The sequence below is a fragment of the Gorilla gorilla genome, chromosome 16 (genome assembly GCF_029281585.2).
Source record: "Gorilla gorilla gorilla isolate KB3781 chromosome 16, NHGRI_mGorGor1-v2.1_pri, whole genome shotgun sequence".
Taxonomy (NCBI): domain Eukaryota; kingdom Metazoa; phylum Chordata; class Mammalia; order Primates; family Hominidae; genus Gorilla; species Gorilla gorilla.
Genome location: NC_073240.2, coordinates 25,897,195 through 25,920,651, shown reverse-complemented (window position 1 = coordinate 25,920,651; position 23,457 = coordinate 25,897,195). Strand labels below are relative to the sequence as shown.

The window sequence follows — 23,457 nt, the reverse complement described above, 5'->3', positions numbered from 1 at the left end:
ACTGATCTCCCAAACCTCAATCCCTTCTACAAAACAACAACTCCTTTCCTTCCTAGGCATGGTTAGTGCAGTCAGAATTCATACACAAGAGCCGGGACTGCACCCTGTAGCCTTTCTGTCCAAACAACTTGACCTTACTGTTTTAGCGTAGCCCTCATGTCTGTGTGCAGTGGCTACCACTGCCTTAATACTTTTAGAGGCCCTCAGAATCACAAAATGTGCTCAAGTCACTCTCTACAGTTCTCATAACTTCCAAAATCTATTTTCTTCCTCACACCTGATGCTTATACTTTCTGCTGCCCTCCACTACCTCTCAGCAAGCCTAACTCACTGCCTTAACTTGAGCCCTCACTCTTGCAAAAGGACTACGCGTCAATATTTGTACTGACTATAAATATGCCTTCTATATCTTGCACCACCATGCTGTTATATGGGCTGAAAGAGATTTCCTCACTACGCAAGGGTCCTCCATCATTAATGCCTCTTTAATAAAACGCTTCTCAAAGCCGCTTTACTTCCAAAGGAAGCTGGAGTCATTCATTGCAAAGGCCATCAAAAGGCATCAGATCCCATTGCTCAGGACAATGCTTATGCTGATAAGATAGCTAAAAAAGCAGCTAGCGTTCCAACTTACATCCCTCACTTTCAGTTTTTCTCCTTCTCATCTGGCCACTCCCACCTGCTCCCCCACTGAAACTTCCACCTATCAATCTCTTCCCACACAAGGCAAATGGTTCTTAGACCAAGGAAAATAACTCCTTCCAGCCTCACAGGCCCATTCTATTCTGTCATCATTTCATAACCTCTACCATGTAGGTTACAAGCCACTAGCCTGCCTGTTAGAACCTCTCATTTCCTTTCCATCGTAGAAATCTATCCTCAAGGAAATCACTTCTCAGTGTTCCATCTGCTATTCTACTACTCCTTAGGAATTTCTCAAGCCCCCTGCCTTCCCTACACATCAAGCTCGGGGATTTGCCCCTGCCCAGGACTGGCAAATTGACTTTACTCACATGCCTCAAGTCAGAAAACTAAAATATCTCTTGGTCTGGGTAGATACTTTCAATGGATAGGTAGACACCTTTCCTACAGGGTCTGAGAAGGCCACCACGGTCATTTCTTCCCTTCTGTCAGACATAATTCCTCGGTTTGGCCTTCCCACCTCTATACAGTCTGATAGCGGACCGGCCTTTATTAGTCAAATCACCCAACCAGCTTTTTAGGCTCTTGGTATTCAGTGAAACCTTTATATCCCTTACCGTCCTCAATCTTCAGGAAAGGTAGAATGGACTAATGGTCTTTTAAAAACACACCTCACCAAGCTCAGCCACCAACTTAAAAAGGACTGGACAATACTTTTACCACTTGTCATTCTCAGAATTCAGGCCTGTCCTCAGAATGCTACAGGGTACAGCCCATTTGAGCTCCTGCATAGACGCTCCTTTTTATTAGGTCCCAGTCTCATTCCAGACACCAGACCAACTTGGATTGTGCCCCAAAAAACTTGTCATGACAAATATGACTATCTTCTGTCTAGTCATACTCCTATTCGCCATTCTCAACTATTCCTAAATGCCCCGCTCTTGTTTACACTGTCAGTAAACTGTTTCTGCAAGCCATCGCAGCTGGTATCTCCTGGTGCTAGCCCCAAACTGCCACTCTTAACTCCCTCTTAAAGTAAATAAATAATCTTTGCTGGCAGGGCTATGCTGAACCTCCTTAGGCACTCTCTAATTGGATGTCCTATATCCTCCCAATTCTTAGTCCTTTAATACCTGTTTTTCTCCTTGTCTTATTCCTTTTAGTTTTTCAATTCATACAAAACCATATCCAGGCCATCACCAATAATTCTATACGACAAATGTTTCTTCTAACCATCCCACAATATCACCCCTTACCACAAAATCTTCCTTCAGCTTAATGTCTCCCACTCTAGGTTCCCACGCCGCCCCTAACCCACTCGAAGCTGCCCTGAGAAACATCGCCCATTGTCTCTCCATACCACCCCCCAAAATTTTCGCCGCTCCAACACTTTACCACTTTTTCATTTTATTTTTCTTATTGATATAAGAAGACAGGAATGTCAGGCCTCTGAGCCCAAGCTAAGCCATCATATCCCCTGTGACCTGCATGTACACATCCAGATGGCTGGTTCCTGCCTTAACTGATGACATTCCACCACAAAAGAAGTGAAAATGGCCTGTTCCTGACTTAACTGATGACATTACCTCGTAAAATTCCTTCTCCTGGCTCATAAGCTCCCTCGCTGAGCACCTTGTGACCCCCACCCCTCCCTGCCAGAGAACAATCCCCCTTTTTCCTTTACCTACCCAAATCTTATACAACGGCCCCACCCCGATCTCCCTTCGCTGACTCTTTTTGGACTCAGCCCGCTGCACACACGTGAAATAAACAGCCTTGTTGCTCACACAAAGCCTGTCTGGTGGTCTCTTCACATGGACGCGAGTGAAACTTATCTCCTCTATTTTTTCCCCAGAATTCCTCCAGTTTCCTTTTATTTTGAGAATCATCTTGCCTTTCTCTTTACAAAGCAAATGCTAGTCTATGTAGTTTGCATGAAGTATAGAGTTGCTCTCTATATGCAGTAAAATGATGGTTAATGGTGCCAGGATGTAATATAATAAAGTAAGGATGACAAGTTTTTTCTTTTTTTTTTTTTTTGAGATGGAGTCTTGTTCTGTTGCCCAGGCTGGAGTGCAGTGGCTCGATCTTGGCTCACTGCAACCTCCACCTCCCAGGTTCAAGCAATTTTCATGCCTCAGCCTCTGGAGTAGCTGGGATTACAGGTTCATGCCACCATGGCCAGCTAATTTTTGTATTTTTAGTAGGGACAGGGTTTCGCCATGTTGGCCAGGCTGGTTTTGAACACCTGACCTCAGGTGATCTGCCCGCTTCGGCCTCCCAAAGTGCTGGGATTACAGGCATGAGACACTGTGCGCAGCCTGATAATCATTTTTAAACAACCAATGTCTGGTGTTAATATTCTCTGCATATAGTACTGAAGCCCAGAACCCCTGTAGCTTTAAGATGGCAAAACATGGCCATTTAGTAATTTGGAGTTACGACACCCATAAAGTATCAATGTTTTTGGTCTGTTGATTGCTTACATCTCACATGTCTTGAACTAATGCTTCCCCTCACCAGAATATTTTTTAAACCATTAGATTGACAATGTAATTACCTGCATAGCAGACATATGCTAGGAAGTCTCAGAGACTCTCCCTGCAGGAACGCTTCATTCCCAAGAGAATGTGCTCCTCTCAACACTGTCATGTTCCCATTAGGGCCCTCCACATTGCATGCCCTAAATAAATCCTATTCTACCTGTTGGAGTCCTGATTTATTCCTGTCTTCTCCTTTCTTTTGTATCCTGGTGGTTTCAGTTAAGGAAACCTCTGTTTAACCCAGCCTGAGGAATCTCATTTTCACTAGCCAGTTAAAAAGCTGACCTAGTTTGCTTTTGGAACCACTTACTTCAATGCACCACCCAACTGACCCTTCTTTCTTCGCCCATAAAGTTTCATTTGTCCTCCATCCTATGAAACCTACTTCCAAGAAAGTCTCTGATATCAGTCATTCACAGCTTAGTATGCATTTAAAGCAAAGGTACTATTTACCTAAGACAGACAATTTTTTTAGCAGAGATTTTGTTTGGCTTCTTTTTTTCTAGTCCCTCCCATGCCCCATTTCATGCATTGGATAAATCCAGGATCTAGATCATGGCTGTAAAACTTAGCAAATATTTGATTTTATGAGCCTCAATTTTCCTATCTGGAAGGCACATCTGATGATAATATTCCTGTCCTGGGACTTCTGAGAGAGCCATTCCCAGCTCTGCCTCAGGTAAAGAATGAATTGCTGTTTGGGAAGCCCTCATTGCATCACATAACCCTGGGATCACAGCAGTGACTGGTTAAGGGGGCCCTGGACAGTGTTCTCACAGTTGGGGGCAGTTTCTAGACCTCTAACATGAAGATATTTAGAGCAAGAAAGACATGCATCCATGAGTTGGAAATTCTCAAATTTTCCGCAGGCCATTTTCTAGTTCATGAGACACAGATGTAAGGAAAACACTCTGCTTATTACTAATTAGGGCTTTCGAACCACATCCTGTACAATTTTTTTTATCTTATGAGATGAATGAGGACTTTGGTGAGCTCTCGTGTAAGGTGTGAAGCAGTGTTTGGAATAATAGGAAACATGGACTGTCTGCATCATACCTCCCTAGAGTGCTGCCTGAAATCCAGATTCCTGGCTCTACCATAGATTCAGGAAATTAGGATGATGCAGCCAGAATTAGATATTTTAAAAAAATTATTGATTAGTGAGCATTTCTGGGCTAAACTAAAAGCAGTTTGGGTGGCTCCTTTAGGCCTCTTTCTTCTGAGACCATGTCCTTATGTTTGAAATGCTTGTTCCTCGGTGTCGTAAAGAAATAGCACTTGAACATAAATTTATTTAGTAAGGCCATTTTTACTTCCTGCAGAAAGGGTACACTTGCCAGCAGTTTTGCCACAAGAGTACACCGAACAAAGGAGACAGGGTCATTTATAACCTGACGCGTCCACCCTACTGCTGTGTCCAGTTTCCATTGGCTGGAACAGGACCTCACATTCTGTATTTGTCCCGATTGGCTAGCAGCTTAGAACTTTTAAAAGAGGCAAAGGTAGAGGAGAACAAAGGAATGAGGAAGTAACTTGTGGAATGCTGAGAAAGGTAAAAACACTTCTAAATAAGGAAGAGGAACAGGCTATGACCTAATGCTTGGACCAGTATAAGCATGCCAGGGCAAATATTTAGGCTAAATTGTGGGAGCTAAGAACATAAAGTACATTGATTTCTTTATTATGACTAGCAGATATTTAAGAATGTTAGCACAGGTCTGTGAATACATTTTGCTTCTAAAAGAAGTTACTATTTATTTCTAATCAGATAGGGAGGAAAGTCTTTGAAGAGGAACCTCTACTTTACTTTTTACATTTATTTTGGTCTTACCACTCCCAAACCAGTGGAGGAGGCTCAAGGTTTCTGGAAAAGGAAGGGATTCAGTCAAGTAAACAATACTATCTGAAAATTTTAGAAAACCAAAACCATTTTTTTTAATGGGAAAAGAGTTCAAGGAGAAAAAAAGGAAGGCACTTCAAGTTTTAGGAAAAACAATGACATCTGTAAGATAACATAATAGTTGAAGTAAAAAGCAAACTCAGAACTATGGGAGTAACATCAAAGTAGCTAAACACTATCTCTGGAGGAGGGAACTGTGGTAGGAAGGTTGAATTTCAGTATTATTCAAATTGATATTATGTTCGCTTTTTATCTTAATAAAAAAGAATATTTAGAAATAGTTTCAGTTGTGTAAGTGCATCAAAACATGAAAACAAAAATTATCTTTGTATCTCTCACACATTTATTCAAAGTTTGTCTTATCAGGATCATAATATTTAGCTTGACGCCTTTTAAAAAATGTCAAGAAGTATGAATTTTAAAAATTTGTCCCTGGTAATACTGCAAGGGTATAGGGCTATTAGAAGAAAACTGGATTTCCACTCTACTTCTGAAAGGCAGTTCTGATTACAAAAGTTAGGTGATTATCTGGCCAGGAAACAGGAGCTTTGATCCTCTGGAACTGTACTAAACAATTTAGAGCGAATGAATCAGGCCCCAGGGTGCCAAGAGGAATTCAGTAATTTCTCTGTGATTGTTTTCTTTCAGGCCTAATCTCATAAATGTTTTAGTCTCTGTTATCATATTTTTACATGTGTTTGCTTCATAAAAGTAAGTGCTTTTATGCTAATAAAAAGGGGTTCTTCCAAGAGGTGGAGCGTGCAGTGAGCCAAGATCACGCCACTGCACTCCAGCCTGGGTGACAGAGCAAGACTCCATCTCAAAAAAAAAAAGGGGGTTCTTCTATTCTTCTATTTGAATTGCCTAATAAAGGCAATCAGGGCACCACTGCCTAAGGAACTCAGTCATTGACCATACATATATACGTATATTCTCTATCTATCTATCTATCATCTATCTCTATCATCTATGTATCTATCTATTGTCTATCTATCTTTATTAGTCAGTTCTGATTGCTACAAAAAATGCCACAGACTGGTAGCTTAAACAACATACAATTATTTTCTACAATTCTAAAGGTTAGGAAGTCCAAGATAAAGACAAATTCTGTTTCTTGTGAGGACTCTTTTCCTGGCTTACAGACTGTTACCTTGTTGGTATACCTTCACATGGCAATTAGAGAAAGCACTGGTATTTCTTCTCATAAAGGCGCAAATCCCATCATGGGGGTTTCATTTTCATGACTTCATCTAAACCTAATCACCTCCCCAAAGCCTCACCTCCTAATACCATCACACTGGAAGTTAGGCTTCAAAATATGAATTTTTGGGGGGACACAAACATTCAGTCCATAACGCTATCATCTATCTATCTATCTGTCTGTCTGTCTGTCTGTCTGTCTATCTATCTATCATCTAATCTATCCATCTGTCTATCCATCCCTATGTATATAACAAATTACAAAAAAAGCTTATAAGTCATTTCTCCATATTATTTCATTTTATCCTTTCAAAAATCTTATGAGATAAACAGGCCATAGTAAAAGTACTGATTTCATTGAGACTTTTGAAGTTTGAGTCAACTGTTATTACACAACTAGTAAAAAGTGGAGGAAGGAATTCCACTCACATCTCTCTTGTCCTCTTCTCTATCCCTCCCTCCCACTTGCTGACTCCATTCCAGCCACATTTCCTTACTAACTGCTCTGTGAGGACACCAGGGATCCTTCCTTTGAGCCTCTGCAATGACCACTCCTATTATCTGGAAAGGTCTTTGCTCATATATCTGGCTCAACTGCTTCTCTCTAGGCTTCGTTTAAATTTACCTTCCCAGTGAGGCTTGTTCACAGTGTAAACTGAAACCCCTGCTTCTATCTACAATCTCAATCCTCCATGTACTTCTTTATTTTTCATAGCATTCGTTACTGGCTAATTTACCAGATAATTTCCATGTTTGTTGCTTCTTTTCTCCCCTTCAACTAGAATATAGGGTCCACAAAGTCGGGAATTTTGCCTTTCTGTCCATGACTAGAGAGAACTGGCCCAGAGGTAGGGTCAGCCAAGTTAACAGTCAAGCCAGAGAGGGGACAGCTGATGATACATACAGGTTTCCTCTACCCTCCACAGTGCAGAAGACCACTAAAATACAGTGCGGTTCTGACTGGGCTCATCTGCTCCACACTCACCAATAAACACACACACACACACACACACACATGCACACACACACACACACACACACACTCTCTCTCTCTCTCTCTCTGTCTGTGGTTTTGGGCCTCCAGCTTCTGTAGGAAGAGAGCAGGTTAAGTTTAACCTTGAGGGAACTGAGCCCATTCCTCCTGGAACAATGTCAATTTATGAGAACTGTACGTGCAGGGAGAGTGCTTATTTCTTAAGACCATTGATAGGAGTAAAAAATGAGTTGGTGGCTCCTATGAAGGCCTTGGCAGGTACAAGTGTCACTAGTGGCTGCTTTCCATCACAGGCACAGGTGCTCTGACCAGGACCATCCAAACACAAGTATTTAACTAACAATGCTGGCTCCTCTAGGCTGGGCATGGTGGCTCACACCTGTAATCCTAGCACTTTGGGAGGCCGAGGTGGGTGGATCACCTGAGGTCAGGAGTTTGAGACCAGCCTGGCCAATAAGGTGGAACTCTGTCTCTGCTAAAATTATAAAAAAAAGCCAGGTGTGGTGGCATGTGCCTGTAGTCCCAGCTACTCAGGAGGCTAAGACAGGAGAATTGCTTGAACCCAGGAGGTAGAGGTTGCAGTGAGCCGAGATTGTGCTACTACACTCCATCCTGGGCTAAGGCTCCGTCTCAAAAACAAACAAACAAACAAACCAACCAAAACAAAAACAATGCTGGTTCCTCTAAAGTCAAAAGGAGCACCTTGGTTGGGCAGGTCCACAGTATTTTTACTGAAAGGGAGACTAGAGGTTTCTCCCTACAAATATCTGGGGCTATCTCCTATTGCACCACCTGCATTTAGCCAGGTGGGCCTCAGGTGCTTTGTGTAAATGGGGGACCAAAAGTACAACCAGTCACAGCTGTTGTGTTGCTGTCCCTCATTGCATGGTTTGTGCTTTGTCCAGGTGGGCCCCAGGTGCTTTGCTGATACATGGGCACATGAGGGCCTTCTATCAAATGAATGTTGACACTCCTGGAAGAGGTACCATCTGTGTTTTGTCCAGGTGGGCCCTAGGTACTTTGTTGGTAGGTGGATACACAAAGGCCTCTAATTAAAGGTATGTTGCCATTCACTGCAGATGCACCACCTGTGTTTTGTCCAGGTGGGACCCTTGTGTACTGATGGAGAAAGGGAGCACAGGGATGTTGTTGTCCCCTCCTGGTGCACAACCTGAGTTCTGGAGAGGTACATGGCAGGTGCTTGGCATGAAGATGAAACTAGAAGCATGACCATACAAAAGGATAATGCTGGTATTTACAACCACAACTGATGTGGTGTGATCAGGTGAACCACAGGTGCTCTTATGGAAGTTGGAAACAGACATGTCTCCTAACATATGTTTCTTGTCCATAGTAGTGGGTGCTTGAAGTGTAGAATTTTCTCTCTGTCCATGTGTGCTGCAGGATGCACTGTTGAAAAGCAGGAACACAAGGGCCTCCAACTATGGATCTGGTGCCATCCCCTCCCATACCGCTGCATGAATTCTGGGTAGGTGGGTCTAAACCAGGAATGTAGGTGGCAGCAGAAGTATATCCAAATACAGGAATGTTGCTAGCCCCTTGTGGTGCAGCAGCCATGCTGTGGCCAGTTGGGTCCCAGGCTGCCCGACCAAATGGGAAAACAGAAGTGGTGCTGGGTGTCCCACTCTGTCCTTGTCCAATGTTGAGCTCTCCTGATGTGGAACTTGGGCCTGGGGCAGACATGCTGAACCCAATGCTCCCACCATCCATAGGGGTTCCAGGTCCCATAATCACTTGTGGGCCTGGAATAGTATTTCCAACCAGTAAGGTACTGTCTCCAGTGCCAGGCATCCCAGTGGCAATTCTAAATCCAGAAGTCTTTGCTGTGCCATTGGGGAAAGCACTTGCGTTGTGACCCTCGGCTGGCTCAGCATTAACAGGTGTGCCCAATGCAGAATATGGTGATGTTAACTCTGCAAAACCTGGTGGAATTATGCTGCCACTCAGTGGCTGGACTGAAGGAGATGGTAAGCCTATAACTGGTGCTGGGGTTGCTGGATTCCCCAGAATAAAAGAACTGTCAGACTTCTGCTGCCCATCAGTGGCCCCAAGTGTGGAATGAGAGATGGATTCTGTATTTAAAGGATGGCTGGAAGTTGTGGTTGGTCTCCTGTCTGCCTGTGCAGGAAAACTGGTGGAGACTTGGGCTGAGGCAATGCTGTCACTGTGTAGTGTGTTCCCAGAACCAGGAAGCCCCATATAAAATCGGATGTACTCCTTCCTGGAGACAAAGGTAGACTGCAAGATGACAGTTTTGGAAGGAGGGGTGGTATTCATGTCACTGGTGTCAATGGCAGGCTTGGATAACGATGCTGCAGAGGCACTGCTCACTAAAGTGGAGGTGTCTGGAGGAACCATGATAGGAAGGCTCAGAAAATCATGGGCACTGGGGAGAGAGGTTTTCTGCTGTGGCCCATCAGGGGCCCCAAATTTGGGTTGAGGGGTGGCTCCTGGATTTAAAGGATGGTTGGAAGCTGTAGTTGGTGCCCTGACTGACTGTGCAGGCAAACTGGTGGAGCCTTGGACTGAGGCAGTGTTGCCGCTGGGTTGTGTGTTCCCAGAACCAGGAAGCCCCAGGTAAAATGGGAGGTACTTCTTGGAGACAGAGGCAGACTGCAAGATGACAGCCTTGGAAGGAGGAGTGGTATGCATAGCATTGGTTTCAATGGGAGGTTTGGATGATGATGCTGTAGAGGCACTGTTCACTAAAGTGGAGGTGTCTGGAGGAGCAATGATGGGAAGGCTCAGGAAAACACAGGCACTGGGGAGAGAAGCTTTCTGCTGCTGCCCATCAGGAGCCTCAAATTTGGGCTGAGGGGTGGCTTCTTTTCCAAAGAGTTGGTTAAAACTTGGGGTGGTATTGTGGAATATAAATGGAAGTGGGGATGTGTAGACTGATGTCTTTCCCGGGTGCCTCTGCTCTGCACTGCAATGTATTTGGGAATTTGGGAGAGAGCTCACTCTGGAGCTTAGGGAAGATGTGAAAATAACAACCTGAGATGGGGCAGTAGTATCCATATTAACTACTTCAGGGTCTACCGCAGTCTGTGAGGTTAGGTGGGCAGATGCGTTTGTTGTGACAGTGGAAATGACTGACGTGGAATTCATAGGCTTGCTGGTGATAACTGAGGTCCCGGTGGAAGGGACTGGAAGAAGAGTCAGGAAGGAAAGAGGAGGAGGGGAATCCACACATATAGATATTGGGGACTCCCTTGTGACGGGAGGTTTGAAGGAGGGTGTGGGGCTAGGAGGTGTTGGGGGGTCAGAAGTGAGAGGCGCTGCTCCTACGACTGAATGACAAGAGCCTCCTTTCTCATTAGATTGATCACCCAAAATGGGAACAAGGTCAGCAGGAAGAGCCAGAGGAGAGTTAGGGATTGTGAATGCTATTTTCTCATCCATTTTTGGTGTGGTGGAAAGTGGAGGGATAGGCAGGATGAGGGGTCCAGTAGCCAGGTCAGCCAAGTCAGGGATGGGCAAAGGAGCTGAGACCTGGGAAGTGTAAGTGGTCAGGGGCAGGGAGTCTGTGGTCTCCACAGGTGGGGAGAAAGAAGGGGCAGGCTGGGTGATGCTGCTGTTTGTCATGGTCTCTGTTTTATCCTCCAAGATTCTGCTATTCCTTTTATACTCAGGGCTCTTCTCCAAGGTGTGTAGGTCTCCCTCAACAGACAGGCAGGGGAGCTTAGCAGGTGGGGGAAGCTCACCTCGATCCCACAGCAATGGCAGTGAAGGGGGCAGCGGCAGCAGCAATGGAATCGACATTTTCCTTTTGCAGGGCCTGTTGCGGGCAGCTCTGGGAGGAGCAGCGCTCCTTGGAGGAATACAGAAAGGCTTCTCATCAGGCATCCTCTTTCCGGACATCAGCGGAATCGGCAAGCCTAGGGAGCTGGGCGGTGGCTCTTCATTCAGCACTTCCGCAGCCAACTTCTGCTGCAGCAGGGAGTAGCCAACGGCTGGCTGAGGGGGCGCTGTTGCATCCGGATCAGGCTTTCCAAGATGCCGGGCACATCCGGCCTGGCTGTGTGTGCTGGGCATGGCAGGGCCTTCCAAGCAGGAGCTCGCTGGAGACGCCTGGGCCTTCTCACTCATGCTGTTTTCTGAGAACTTGTGGTAGACATTTCCCTCCAGAGGCCCAGGGCTGCATCTGAAGGAGGCCACGTCTCCCTGGGTGCCCTGGGACCTGGTTGTGGACGATGCTTCTCCGCTGCTAAGGGGGGTCCTTTTCTCGTCATCCTCCCCTTCGATCTGCACCGGATCCTCATCCTTCTTCACTCTTCTGGGCCCTTCTTGGGCCCGCACCTTGGTCTCCTCCAGGAGAGTGGCTGGGATGGGCTTCCTGGCCTTGACCGCCGGCTCAGGTGGTGAAGGCAGCAGGAGAGTGAACATGCGGCTGGGAGGAGGGATCCTTACGGAACTGGGGTGTCCAAACCTCGGGGGGTTCCGAGCAGGCAGCATGGGTGTCTTCCTGGTGGCCAGCCCCCAACCCACAGCCGGCAGGACCCCCAGAGGGGCGGCCGCAGCCCGAGGGAGAGGACACGGCCTCTTAGGGGCGACGAAGATGCTGGCTGGTGAAGGCCTGCGACGGGCGTTCCGGCGGAACAGGCCGCGGAAAGGGCGCGGGGTGGGTGCAGAGTGAGCCCGACCGGGCGGGGAGGCGTCCCGGGACAGGGCAGCGGGGGCGCCACGCCCTGGCCCTGGCAGGGGCCGGCGGCGGCACCCGGGTCTAAATTTACTAAGTAAATTGCCCATTTAGAGCTAGCCGTGCCTCCTACCGTAAAACAGGGTCAGCAGTGGACTCAACTCTCCTCAGCCACCGCCTCCTCTGGCGACCAAGCACAAACTGACTGGCTCGACGCCTGCGACGCCTCCGCGAGGTTCTTCACAGAACCAGGGAGCGCCAGCGGGGGGCGCAAAAGGCAGGGGTCAGAGGGCAAAGGGCGACGCCCTGTCGGCCCCAGCTGCCCCAGGACCCCCGGAAGCCCCGCTGCCGGTGGCAGGTGTTGCACCGCGTGGCCTCTATGAGGGAACTGCTGGGGCCTGCGGGCCCACCGCCAGATCTCTTGTCACCTGGGCGCCGGCTCGCCAGTTCCTTAGCCCTGGCCCGGCGCTGTTGCACGCAGTGGCCCTGTGTCGGCCGTCCCCATTCCCCGGTTCACAGAGGGCACATCTGCTTCAAGTTAAGCACAGGACAACCTATATCCTGCCAGCCTCCTCTAGGACCTTGGCAGTGCCTCTGTGCTGCCTGGAGCCAGGTGTGCCGTCTCTGTGGTGCCAGGGTCACCAGCCAGGCCGTGAGGGTTTCCGAGGAGGGGACGTGGTGCCTTGTCATCTCTTCCTGGCAGGCAGGGCCTCTTCACTTCTTTTCACAAATTTGTTTTAAACAATATTTAAGGCTGGGCGCGGTGGCTCACGCCTTTAATCCCAGCACTTTGGGAGGCCAAGGTGGGTGGATCACCTGAGGTCAGGAGTTCGAGACCAGCCTGACCACCATGGTGAAACCCCATCTGTACTAAAAATACAAAAATTAACTGAGCGTGGTGGCACGCACTTGTAATCCCAGCTACTAGGGAGGCTGAGGCAGGAGAATCGCTTGAAAGCGGGAGGCGGAGGTTGCAGTGAGCTGAGATCACCTCACTGCACTCCAGCCTGGGGGAACAGAGCAAAACTCTTGTCTCAAACAAAAACAAAAACAAAAAACCACAACAAACAACAGCAACAACATTTAAGCCTTAGGCTGCTTGCTCCTTGGGTCATTGATATGACAGTGGCCTAGCCAGGCTTCGAACCTGGGCTGTGTGATTCCAGAGCTGGTGCCGTGGCCTGTGTGCCTCCTTGTTATGGACACATCATGTATTCTCATTATTTCCTGTAGTCCTTAGGGTACCTAGCACACAGCACAGCTGTATTAAGCACATGCGTTCCTAGGGGGAAGCCCTTACTTCACCTCATAAGTTGGTCATGGCAGGCACTGGGCTCCAGTCTCCTCTGAAGACATGGGGCAGCGACCCCCAATAGTCAGCAAAGCAGCATCCCACACTGTTCTTCTAATTGAGCCTTGCAGCCCAGATTTCCTTTTTGGTCTAGTTTGAAGGATCTAAATATGTAAAGATTATAGTCCAGATCCATTTTGGCCTATCCTGAAAGAAATTCACCAGTGGATTAATCCAAATGGATAAGCCAGTTCTCTGGCCTTCTTGGAATATGTTAGAAAGCAAATTCATCATGTATTTGCAAGTCAGTAGTGGAGCAATGTATTCGATTAAAATATGATCAATACAATTTGGTCATTGTCAGCATGCCAGCAAGGCCCACTCTTTACTACACATTACTGTCACCTAAGTATAACTATCCATATTCTTATGCCCAAGGAAGGAGACTTAATATTGGTTCTTAGGACAAAGGAAATATGTGTTACTGTCTTAAGAGCTGGAAGTTTCAGCATGACAAGAAAGATTTGGAAAATCCTACACATGACCTTATCTAGTTTTAATCTTGTTTCTTTGGTTTATTTAACTGGACTGCTTTGCTCTCTTTGGGCTAATGTTGTGTGCCAGACATAGGACATGTGGAAGGTTCAGAACCAAGAATCAGAGATCAGTAAAAATATTTTAATGTATTTTTTAGTTTAAAAATCAATTTAAAATAACATCAAACCTAGTTAACATACTACAAAATCCTTTTTATCCCCCTGTTCATATATTTTATAGTATGTCAGAGTAAATGTGGGCTTCCATACCCAACAAAGCTTATGTTTCTAGGACACAAAGTTTTGCTCACACCCAAATTCTGTTTAAAAAGAGGAGACATATTATAAGTCCTTCCTAACCTCTCAGGGAACCGAGAAATTGTTTACAATTATGGCATTTAACTGTAATCTCTTGATATCATTTGAGGAGAGTTTAATAAAAAATAATCTCTTGATTTTATTTGTTTAAACAAAAAGAACAATCTGGTACAAGTTTTGAACAAAGATTTCCTACAAGAACTCTGAAACAAAATCAAATGTCAGGCTTATTTGAAAACAATAAATTACAGCATTTTCTCCCAAAGAGGAAAAATGCATTAAATAAATAATGAATATTGGGGCTTCAGGACAATAAAAGGAAATTTGGACAAGGGTATTCCAGAAAAATCCACCTCTTTATTTTTCTTGTCAAATGGGAATAGATGCTTTTTTTGAATATAAAATCTTCCTTGTGTTTGTGAGGCAAAATAACATTAGATGGCAAATGATTATTCTGAGATCTTTTGACTTGGCAGACGCAAACACGTTGAGATGAAATTTGTCAAGGCAAAATATTTTCCAAAAATTTAATTTAATAATTATATAAATACTGTGATAATAGCAACAATTTATAATTGCCAGGTGAGATTACTTGTAATTTAATAATTTTTTAAAGCACCAATCTCCAGTCATATCAAATGAATCTCTGGGTGGCTAGCTTTGTATAGAATTGTGGTAGTGACAATAAACCATACCTAGCACCCTATAGTTGAACACTTTCACCAACAACCCACTGTAAGTCATACAGAGTTAATGTGAGGACACACTGAATCCTTTGGACTTTATTGACTCATGAACCTCATTAAATGAACTTTTTTCCCTAAAATAATTTCGGTCTCCTCTCTCGTGAAGAAAAGTTATCTGAAAAAGGAATGTGGAGGAAAGAGACTTTATTCCAGTGAACTGTTTGCATCCTCTGTTGCAAAACAAAGGTGCATTCCAGAAAACAAAGGGAAGACTTGGGTTTTATAGCAAAAGTTCGCTGTCCAGGTTCCCACATAAGTTTCTTTAGGCAAATGAAGGTTTGAAACTGGCTTAGTTCTGGCCCAGTGTGGTGGCTCACATCTGTAATCCCAGCAGTTTGGGAAGCCCAGGTGAATGGATCACTTGAGATCAGGAGTTTGAGACCAGCTGGGGCAACACAGTGAAACCCTGTCTCTACTAAAACTACAAAAATAAATAAATAAATAAATAAATTGGCTGGGTGTGGTGGTGCACACCTGTAATCCCAGCTACTTCACTGGGTGAGGCGGCAGAGGTTGCAGTGAGCCAAGATCATGCCAATGCACTCCAGCCTGGGTGACAGAGTGAGACTCTGTCTCAAAAAAAAAAAAAAAAACAAAAAAGAAAGAAAAAGAGAAAGAAAGACATTGGCTTAGTTCCAATTGGCCAGTGCAGGTATAAACTCTAGTCAGCAAATGGCTGCTTGGCTCTATTTTAAATTTAGGCCCAGTTAGCCACACAGGATTGATTTAGAAGAATTGGCTCTTTCAGATTCATATTTGTCCACACTCTTCCGCCCTTCACTGTAACCAGGGCTCAGCAAGGACAGACAGACTTTGTGCTGCTCCTTCTTAGAGTAGCCTTTCCTTGGTTGTTTCATCTATTTCCTCTCCAGTTAACTTTTTGCTTCTCAGAAATGTATCAACACCTTTCTGTGGTTGATGACTTCCACAATCTCTTGGCTTTCGTTGGTCTACTACATTTTAGTATTTGTATACTTTTATTTAAGTACAATTTCAGGAGGAACACAAAGTAAATATGTGTTCCTGGTCTGTCACCTTGAACTGAAAGTTCCTGTTCATTCTAGAAGCCAACCTTCCCATAGGAGAAAACTACCCTTAGTATTAACAGATGTAGCATTCAAGACTTTAACTTTTCTTAAGCCACCACACCTGGCCTATTGTTTTGCCTCTATCAGGTTTTCCATGCCTGTGCAAAATCTATTTTGAATCTCACCTGCCAAAAATCTGGTGTGAAAAGATTTTTTTGTCCAGGTCCAGATAAGTAGAAACTGCCAAAACCACCAACCACCATATATATATATATCTTTTGTATTCCACTCACCTGCTGTCATGATGATGCCCATTTGGTGATTTTGGGGCTTGGGGATTGCTGATATAATTCTGGTATTCAACAGAATACAAGGTTCCATAAAATTCCTGATGAAGAACATGGAGTGAAAAGAAATTATCACAGAATTCCAACAAGGCTTGAAGGCAGAATTATCTTTAGAAAACTAAGCCTGTATTAATAAAAAAAACATAATATGAAAATATAATTTATATTTCTTGTCACTAACATTCCTCAATCTTGGTCTTTGGCATCCAGAAACTTTGTCTGCCAAAATATGTTCAGTGGGATCCTGTAGATATGTTCCTAAATGATATCTGAAAATGGGCCTTTCTGGGATTTGTGAGGCATAGGCAAATATCTCTGAAAACAGACAGGTTACTGACACTCGCACGAGTTACTTGGTAATAAAGAGTGTGATGGGGAGGTCAAATGTGGACAAGAGTTCCTTGAGTTTGATAGTGGCTTCCTGAAGTAGATGGATGTATGTATGGAAGGGTAAATGTATGCGGAAATCTGCTTGGCTATTTTTTTTCTATATGTCCATTTAGCTTCTGAGGTTAGTTTTTTTTTTGAGTCTTGATCTCCCTCTCTTTCCCAAGCTGGAGTGCAGTGACACAATCATGGCTCACTTCAGTTTGGAACTCCTGGGCTCAAGCAATCCTCCCAAGTCAGCCTCCCCAGAAGCTGGGATAACATATGCATGCCTGTCTTTTTTAATTAAAAATAAAAAATCAAAGATTTCATTTTAAAATAATTTTAGATATACATAAAGATGCAAACATAGTACAGCTAGTTTTACATACCCAGGAGTTTACTAGAATGTTAACATCTTATTTATACACCCATAATGTATTTATGAAAACTAATAAACTTACAGTGGCTTAAAACTATTAACTGAATTACAGACTTTCTTCTGAGTTTACCAGGTTTTCCAGTAATGCCATTTTTCTGTTCCAGAATCTAATCCAGGGTAGTATTATAAATTAAATGTGCTATCTTTTGTATTAGTTATCAGTTGCTGCACAACAAATTGCCACATAGTGTGGTGGCTCAAAATCACACACACATTACTTACAGTTGCTCTGGGTCAGGAATCCAGATGCAGATGATGTCCAAGGCTGAGGTCTCAACTGAAGGCTCATCTGGAGAAGGATACCCTCAAAGCTCATGTGATAGTTGTTAAGATTCCATTTCCTACTCTGGACTGATCACGGTGGGTCAAACTTGTAATCCCAGTGCTTTGGTAGGTTCAGGCAGGAGGATTATTTGAGGCTAGCGGTTCAGGACCAGCTTGGGCAACATAGTTAGAACCTGTTTCTACCACACAAAAAAAAAAGAAGGAAGAAAAGAAAAGAAGAAAAAACGATTAGTGAGACATGGTGGCATGTGCCTGTGGCCCCAGCTGCTCAAGAGGCTGAGGCAAAAGGACTGCTTGACCCCAGGAGTTCAAGTCTGCAGTGAGCTATATTCATGCCACTGTGCTCCAGCCTGGATGCAGAGTGAGACCATGTCTGTGAAAAAAAAAAAAATTCTGACTTGGTCAAGAAGACATCACCAGTGAATGATTTCACATCTTCAAATAATTAATACCAATTTATCATATATTTTTCAAAAAATAAACAGTAAACCCCAAGCCTGTGGCACCTAGCAGTGAAATGAGGAGCAAGCAACAGAGCCAAGCATTTTGAGATAATGTGGTCTTGTCCCTCCGTTCATCAGCCATCATCACCTGCAGTTCAAATTCCACTTCCCAGAGAGGGAGGAAACTGGTGGCAGCCACATGTGCAGCACAGCAGTGTCAGCTCCAGCAACACCACAGTCCCCAGGGTGTGCCTCCGGCTTCACGGAAGTCACCTGCTGCACTGGTTTGCCAACTGTTTGTTTTTCTAAGTCCTCATCTGGGAATAGGTAACAACTTTAATAATAATATTTAAATCCTTGTTTTGTTTAACTTTTAAGTTTTTAAAAACTCTGATTTTCGATTTTTTATAGATATTTATGAAGGCTCACAAAATGTGTCACTTCAAATGTATACATGTTAGGTCTCCTAAGCATACAAACTAAATTGACCTTAATGAAATACCAGAATTTAAATCTTATATTTCTTCTAAATAATGAGCACCCGTTTGTCAACCCATATTTTCATCTTTGTCTATACTTGTAGGTAGTGTATTTAAAGAAAGAAATATGCAAAACAATAAAATCATATTAAAAAGAGTAATTTATCACCCACCTTTCTCTCTCCCTTTCTAGTGTTTTGTAAATCTCCATCTATGTAGCCCAATTACATATCTTTACTACTGTGATTTGGTTTTATTCACTTATACAATATAATTGTTTGCAAAGTCTGAAAATTATCTTGAAAAAATGTACTTTTTTTCTCCTTTTCATGTGTTCCATTCTATTTGTGCTAAATAAATTTAGACCTTTCACATAAAAACAGTAAGAGCAACATGAAGAATAGATCACTTTCCAATGTGAATTATCAGCCTTATACCACAGCTAGACAAAGTTACTGAAGAAAAACTATGATCAATATGACTTATGAACATAAACACAAAAATTAAAGGAAATACTATTAAAACAAATAACAGACATGTAAAAATTTATAAATTTTGATGAAGGTATACATCTTACAAATGCAAATTTGGTTCAACATACAAAAAGAATTAGTGCCATAAACTATATTAAGAGATAAGGGACACAATACACATGGTCATCTTAAAAGATGAGCAATAAGCACCTGCTAAATTGAAACTTCATTCCTTATAAAAACATGCAACAAGTTAGGCAAATAAGAAAAATTTTCTCATCATGAAAGCACAGAAAACCTCACATGACATCCTAAAAGTTCTGGAAGCTCAAACACTTTCTTGTAAAATTAGAAACAAGAGAAGGCTATCACTTTCACAGTTTTAGTCACCACTGTATTGGAGGATGTCCCCAACATAATTGGTGTAGAAAATAAACATAAAGCAGTCAGATTGGAAGGAAAGTCAAATTATGTCTCCAAATGACATGATCCTGCCTAGAGACATCATAAAAACTCTAATAAAACATAACAAAATATGAAAAAAGGGATAAGCAAGCTTGTAGTACAGCTTAGTACAGGTCAATATACAAAATCAACTGTATGTTTATTTATTAGCAAATAACAATCTAAAAACAAAATTTCAAAAACCATTTCATTTAAAATGGTATAAAAGTTAAATACGTATGAATTAATTTAATAAAATAAGTATAAGATACATATACTGAGGACTACAAAACATATCAAAGATATTAATACAATTATAAATTAAATACATTGAGCTTTCACTGATTAGAAAGCTTAGTATCATTAGGTTGCTGATACTTTCCAAATATATCTAATGCAATCCCTAGCTAAATCCTAGGTGACATTTTCTCCCCTAATTGGCAATTTTACTCTAAAATTCATATATAATGCAATAGAATTCCAGAACAGACAAAATAATTTTGAAAAAGAACAAAGTTTGTGTAGTAAAATGCTACTTTCTGATTTCAAAACATACTACAAAAGCAATAGTAATCAAAATTGTGTTAAGGATATGCAACAACAAAAGAACCAGAATAGCCATAGCTATCCTAAGCAGAAAGAACAAAACTAGAGGAATTACATTACCTGACTTCCAATTATACTAGAGAGCTATAGTAAATGAAACAGCATGGTATTGGAATAAAAATACCCATATAGACCTATGGAACAGAATAGAAAACCAAGGAACAAATCCATAACGCTACAGTTATGTCATTTTCAACAAAGTTGCCAAGAACGTAAACTGGGGAAAAAGCCAGTCTCTTAAATAAATGGTGCAGGGAAAACTGGTTATCCATATGCAGAAGAATGAAACTAGAACTCTGTCTCTCACTGTATGCAAAAAATCAAATCAAAATGGATTAAAGACTTAAATTGAAGACCTCCGACTATGAAACTACTATAAGAAAACATTAAGGATACTCTCCAGTATGTTGGTCTAGGAGAAAACTTCTTGAGCAATATCCCACAAGCATAGGCAACCAATGCAAAAACGGGCAAATGAGATCATATCAAGTTAAAAGCTCCTGCACAGCATAGGATATAATCAACAAAGTGAAGTGACAATCCACAGAATGGGAAAAAATATTTGCAAACTACCCATCTGATGGATTAATAACTAGAATATATAGGCAGCTCAAACAACCCTATAGGAAAAAAGTCAAATAATCCAACCAAAAAAGGACAAAATATTGGAATAAACGTTTCTCAAAAGACACAAATGGCAAACAAGCATATGAAAAGGGGCTCAAAATCATTAATCATCAGAGAAATGCCAATCAAACTACAATGAGATATCATCTCACCCCAAATAAAATAGCTTTTATCCAAAGGACAGGTAATAACAAATGCTGGTGAGGATGTGGAGAAAAGCAACCCTTGTACACAGTTGGTGGGAATCTAAATTAGCACAACCACTATGGAGAATAGTTTGGAGGTTCCTCAGAAAACTAAAATTGAGCTACCAAATATATCCAGCAGTAGGCTGCTGCATATATATACCCCAAAGAAAGGAAATCAGTATATCAACGAGATATCTGCACTCCTATGCTTGTTGCAGCACTGTTTACAATAGCTAAGATTTGGAAGCAATCTTAAGTGTCCATCAACAGATGATTGGATAAAGAACATATGGTGCATATAAACAGTGGAGTACTATTAAGCCAGAAAAAATAAAGAGACCCAGTCATTTGCAACAACAAGGATAAAACTGAAGATCACTATCTTCAGTGAAATAAACCAGGCACAGAAAGACAAATATCACATGTTGTCACTTATTTTGGGGTTCTAAAAATCAAAACAGTTGAACTCATGGACATAGAGAGTAGAAGGATGGTTAACAGAGGCTGGAAATGGTAGCAGGGGGCTGGGGGAAGGTAGGGATGTTTAATGGTTACAAAACAAATAGAAAGAATGAATAAAACAAACTGATAGTGTAACAGGGCAACTATGAAAGTCAATAATAATTGTATATTTTTACAAAACTTAAAAAGCATAACTGAATTGTTTGTAACTCAAAGGATAAATGCTCATAGAGACAGTTGTCCAATTCTCCATGATGTGTGCTTATTTCATATTACATGCCTGTACCAAAACATATAATGTACCCTGTGCGTGTATATCTACTATGTGAGAAAGAGAGATGTTGTGGGAAGTCAGAGACCCCGAACCGAGGGACCGGCTGAAGCCATGGCAGAAGAACGTGGATTGTGAAGATTTCACAGACAATTACTAGTTCCCCAATTTCAGACTTTTATAATTTCTTACTCCTGTCTTTACTGCAATCTCTGAACATAAATTGTGAAGATTTCATGGACACTTATCACTTCCCCAATCAATGCCCTTGTGATTTCCTACGCCTATCTTTACTTTAATCTCTTAATCCCATCATCTTTATAAGCTGAGGAGGATGTGTGTCGCCTCAGGACCCTGTGATGATTGCGTTAACCGCACAAAGTGTTTGTAGAGCATGTGTGTTTGAACAATATGAAATCTGGGCACCTTGATAAAACAACAGGATAATAGCAATGTTCAGGGAACAAGAGAGATAACCTTAAACTCTGACCACCAGTGAGCCGGGCGGAACAGAGACATATTTCTCTTCTTTCAAAAGCAAATGGGAGAAATATCAGTGAATTCTTTCTCAGCAAGGAACATCCCTGAGAAAGAGAATGCGATCCTGAGTGTAGGCCTCTAAAATGGCTGCTTCGGGGGCAGCCATCTTTTATGGTCAAAGCTGTAGGGATGAAATAAGCCGTAGTCTCCCATAGCACTCCTAGGCTTATTAGGATAAGGAAATTCCCGCCTAATAAATTTTGGACATACTGGTTGTCTGCTCTCAAACCCTGTCTCCTGATAAGATGTTATCAATGACAATGCGTGCCTGAAACTTCATTAGCAATTTTAATTTTACCTCAGTCCTGTGGTCCTGTGATCTCGCCCTGCCTCCATTTGCCTTGTGATATTCTATTACCTTGTGAAGCACGTGATCTCTGTGACCCACACCCTATTCGTACACTCCCTCCCCTTTTGAAAATCACTAATAAAAACTTGCTGGTTTTACAGCTCGGGGGGCATCACGGAAGGTGCCGACATGTGATGTCTCCCCTGGACACCCAGCTTTAAAATTTATCTCTTTTGTACTCTGTCCCTTTATTTCTCAGACTGGCCGACACTTAGGGAATCTAGAAAAGAACCTACGTGAAGTATCAGGGTAGAGTTTCGCCTGCTATCTGGCTGAATTTCACCTGATAGAGAGACATAGATATCAATGGAATAAAATCAAATGTCGAAAATTAATTCTTACATGCATGGTAAAACAATTTCACAAGGTTGACAAGTCAATTCAATATAAAGAAATATTTCCTCACACAGTGTTGCTGGGACAAATGGACACTGACATGCAAGTTATTGCCTCCCTGGCACCATATGCATGATTGACTCAAATTAATAATGCATCTAAATATAGGAGCCAAATTGACCAAATCCATAGAAGAGAACATAAGAATACATTTTCATCGCTGAAATAAATTGGATCTTTGTCCCCACCAAATCTCATGTCAAATTGTAATCTGCAGTGTTTGCCGTGGGATCTGGTGGGAGGTGATTGGCTCCTGAGGGTGATTTTCATGAATGGTTTAGCACCACTGGTGTTGTTCTCCTGACAGTGAGTGAGTTCTAACAAGATCTGATTGCTTAAAAGTGTGTAGCACTCCAGCCCCTCTCTTCATCCTGCTCTGGCTGTGTGAAGTGCTGGCTCCCCCTTTGCCTTCCACCATGATTGGAAATTTCCTGAGGTCTTCCCAGAAGAAGAAGTCACTATGCTTCCTGTACAGCCTGCAGAATCATGAGCCAATTAAACCTCTTTTCTTTATAAATTACCCAGTCTCAGTATTTCTTTATACCAATGGGAGAACAGACTAATACAGTAGCCTTGGGTTAAACAATGGTTTCTAAGCTATGACACCTAAAGCAAATGAACATAATTTTAAAAAGACATAAAGAACTTCATCAGAAATCAAGTATTAAAATTAAAAAACAGACATATTGAACTCATTACAAAAAAGTATTGTGTGACTCAAAGTACATGGTTAAAAGTAAAAAGGCAACACCAAAGAATGAGAGAAAATCTTTAAAAATCTCATAGCTAATTAGGGTCTGTTATCCACAATAGATAAAAAGTCTTACTTCTCGAAAACAAAAAGGCAAACATCTTAATCAAAAATGGCAAATAATTTGAAG

The 23,457-nt window shown here is 42.5% G+C and overlaps 1 protein-coding gene across 4 annotated transcripts in view; it reads right to left on the bottom strand.

Moving 5' to 3' along the window:
- Positions 1-4,474: 4,474 nt before the first annotated feature.
- The window catches only part of NPAP1 (nuclear pore associated protein 1), a 207,983-nt gene continuing 189,000 nt past the window's right edge, over positions 4,475-23,457 (bottom strand). For all 4 annotated transcript variants that reach the window (XM_063698419.1, XM_063698420.1, XM_055363331.2 and 1 more), the window contains 3 exons: positions 17,236-17,477; positions 16,152-16,246; positions 4,475-13,437 (listed from right to left, as the gene is read on the bottom strand). In XM_063698419.1, coding sequence (XP_063554489.1) covers positions 8,582-12,049 — 3,468 coding nt within the window. In that variant the 5' untranslated portion in view covers positions 12,050-13,437; positions 16,152-16,246; positions 17,236-17,477 and the 3' untranslated portion in view covers positions 4,475-8,581. The remainder of the gene's footprint in view (positions 13,438-16,151; positions 16,247-17,235; positions 17,478-23,457) is intronic.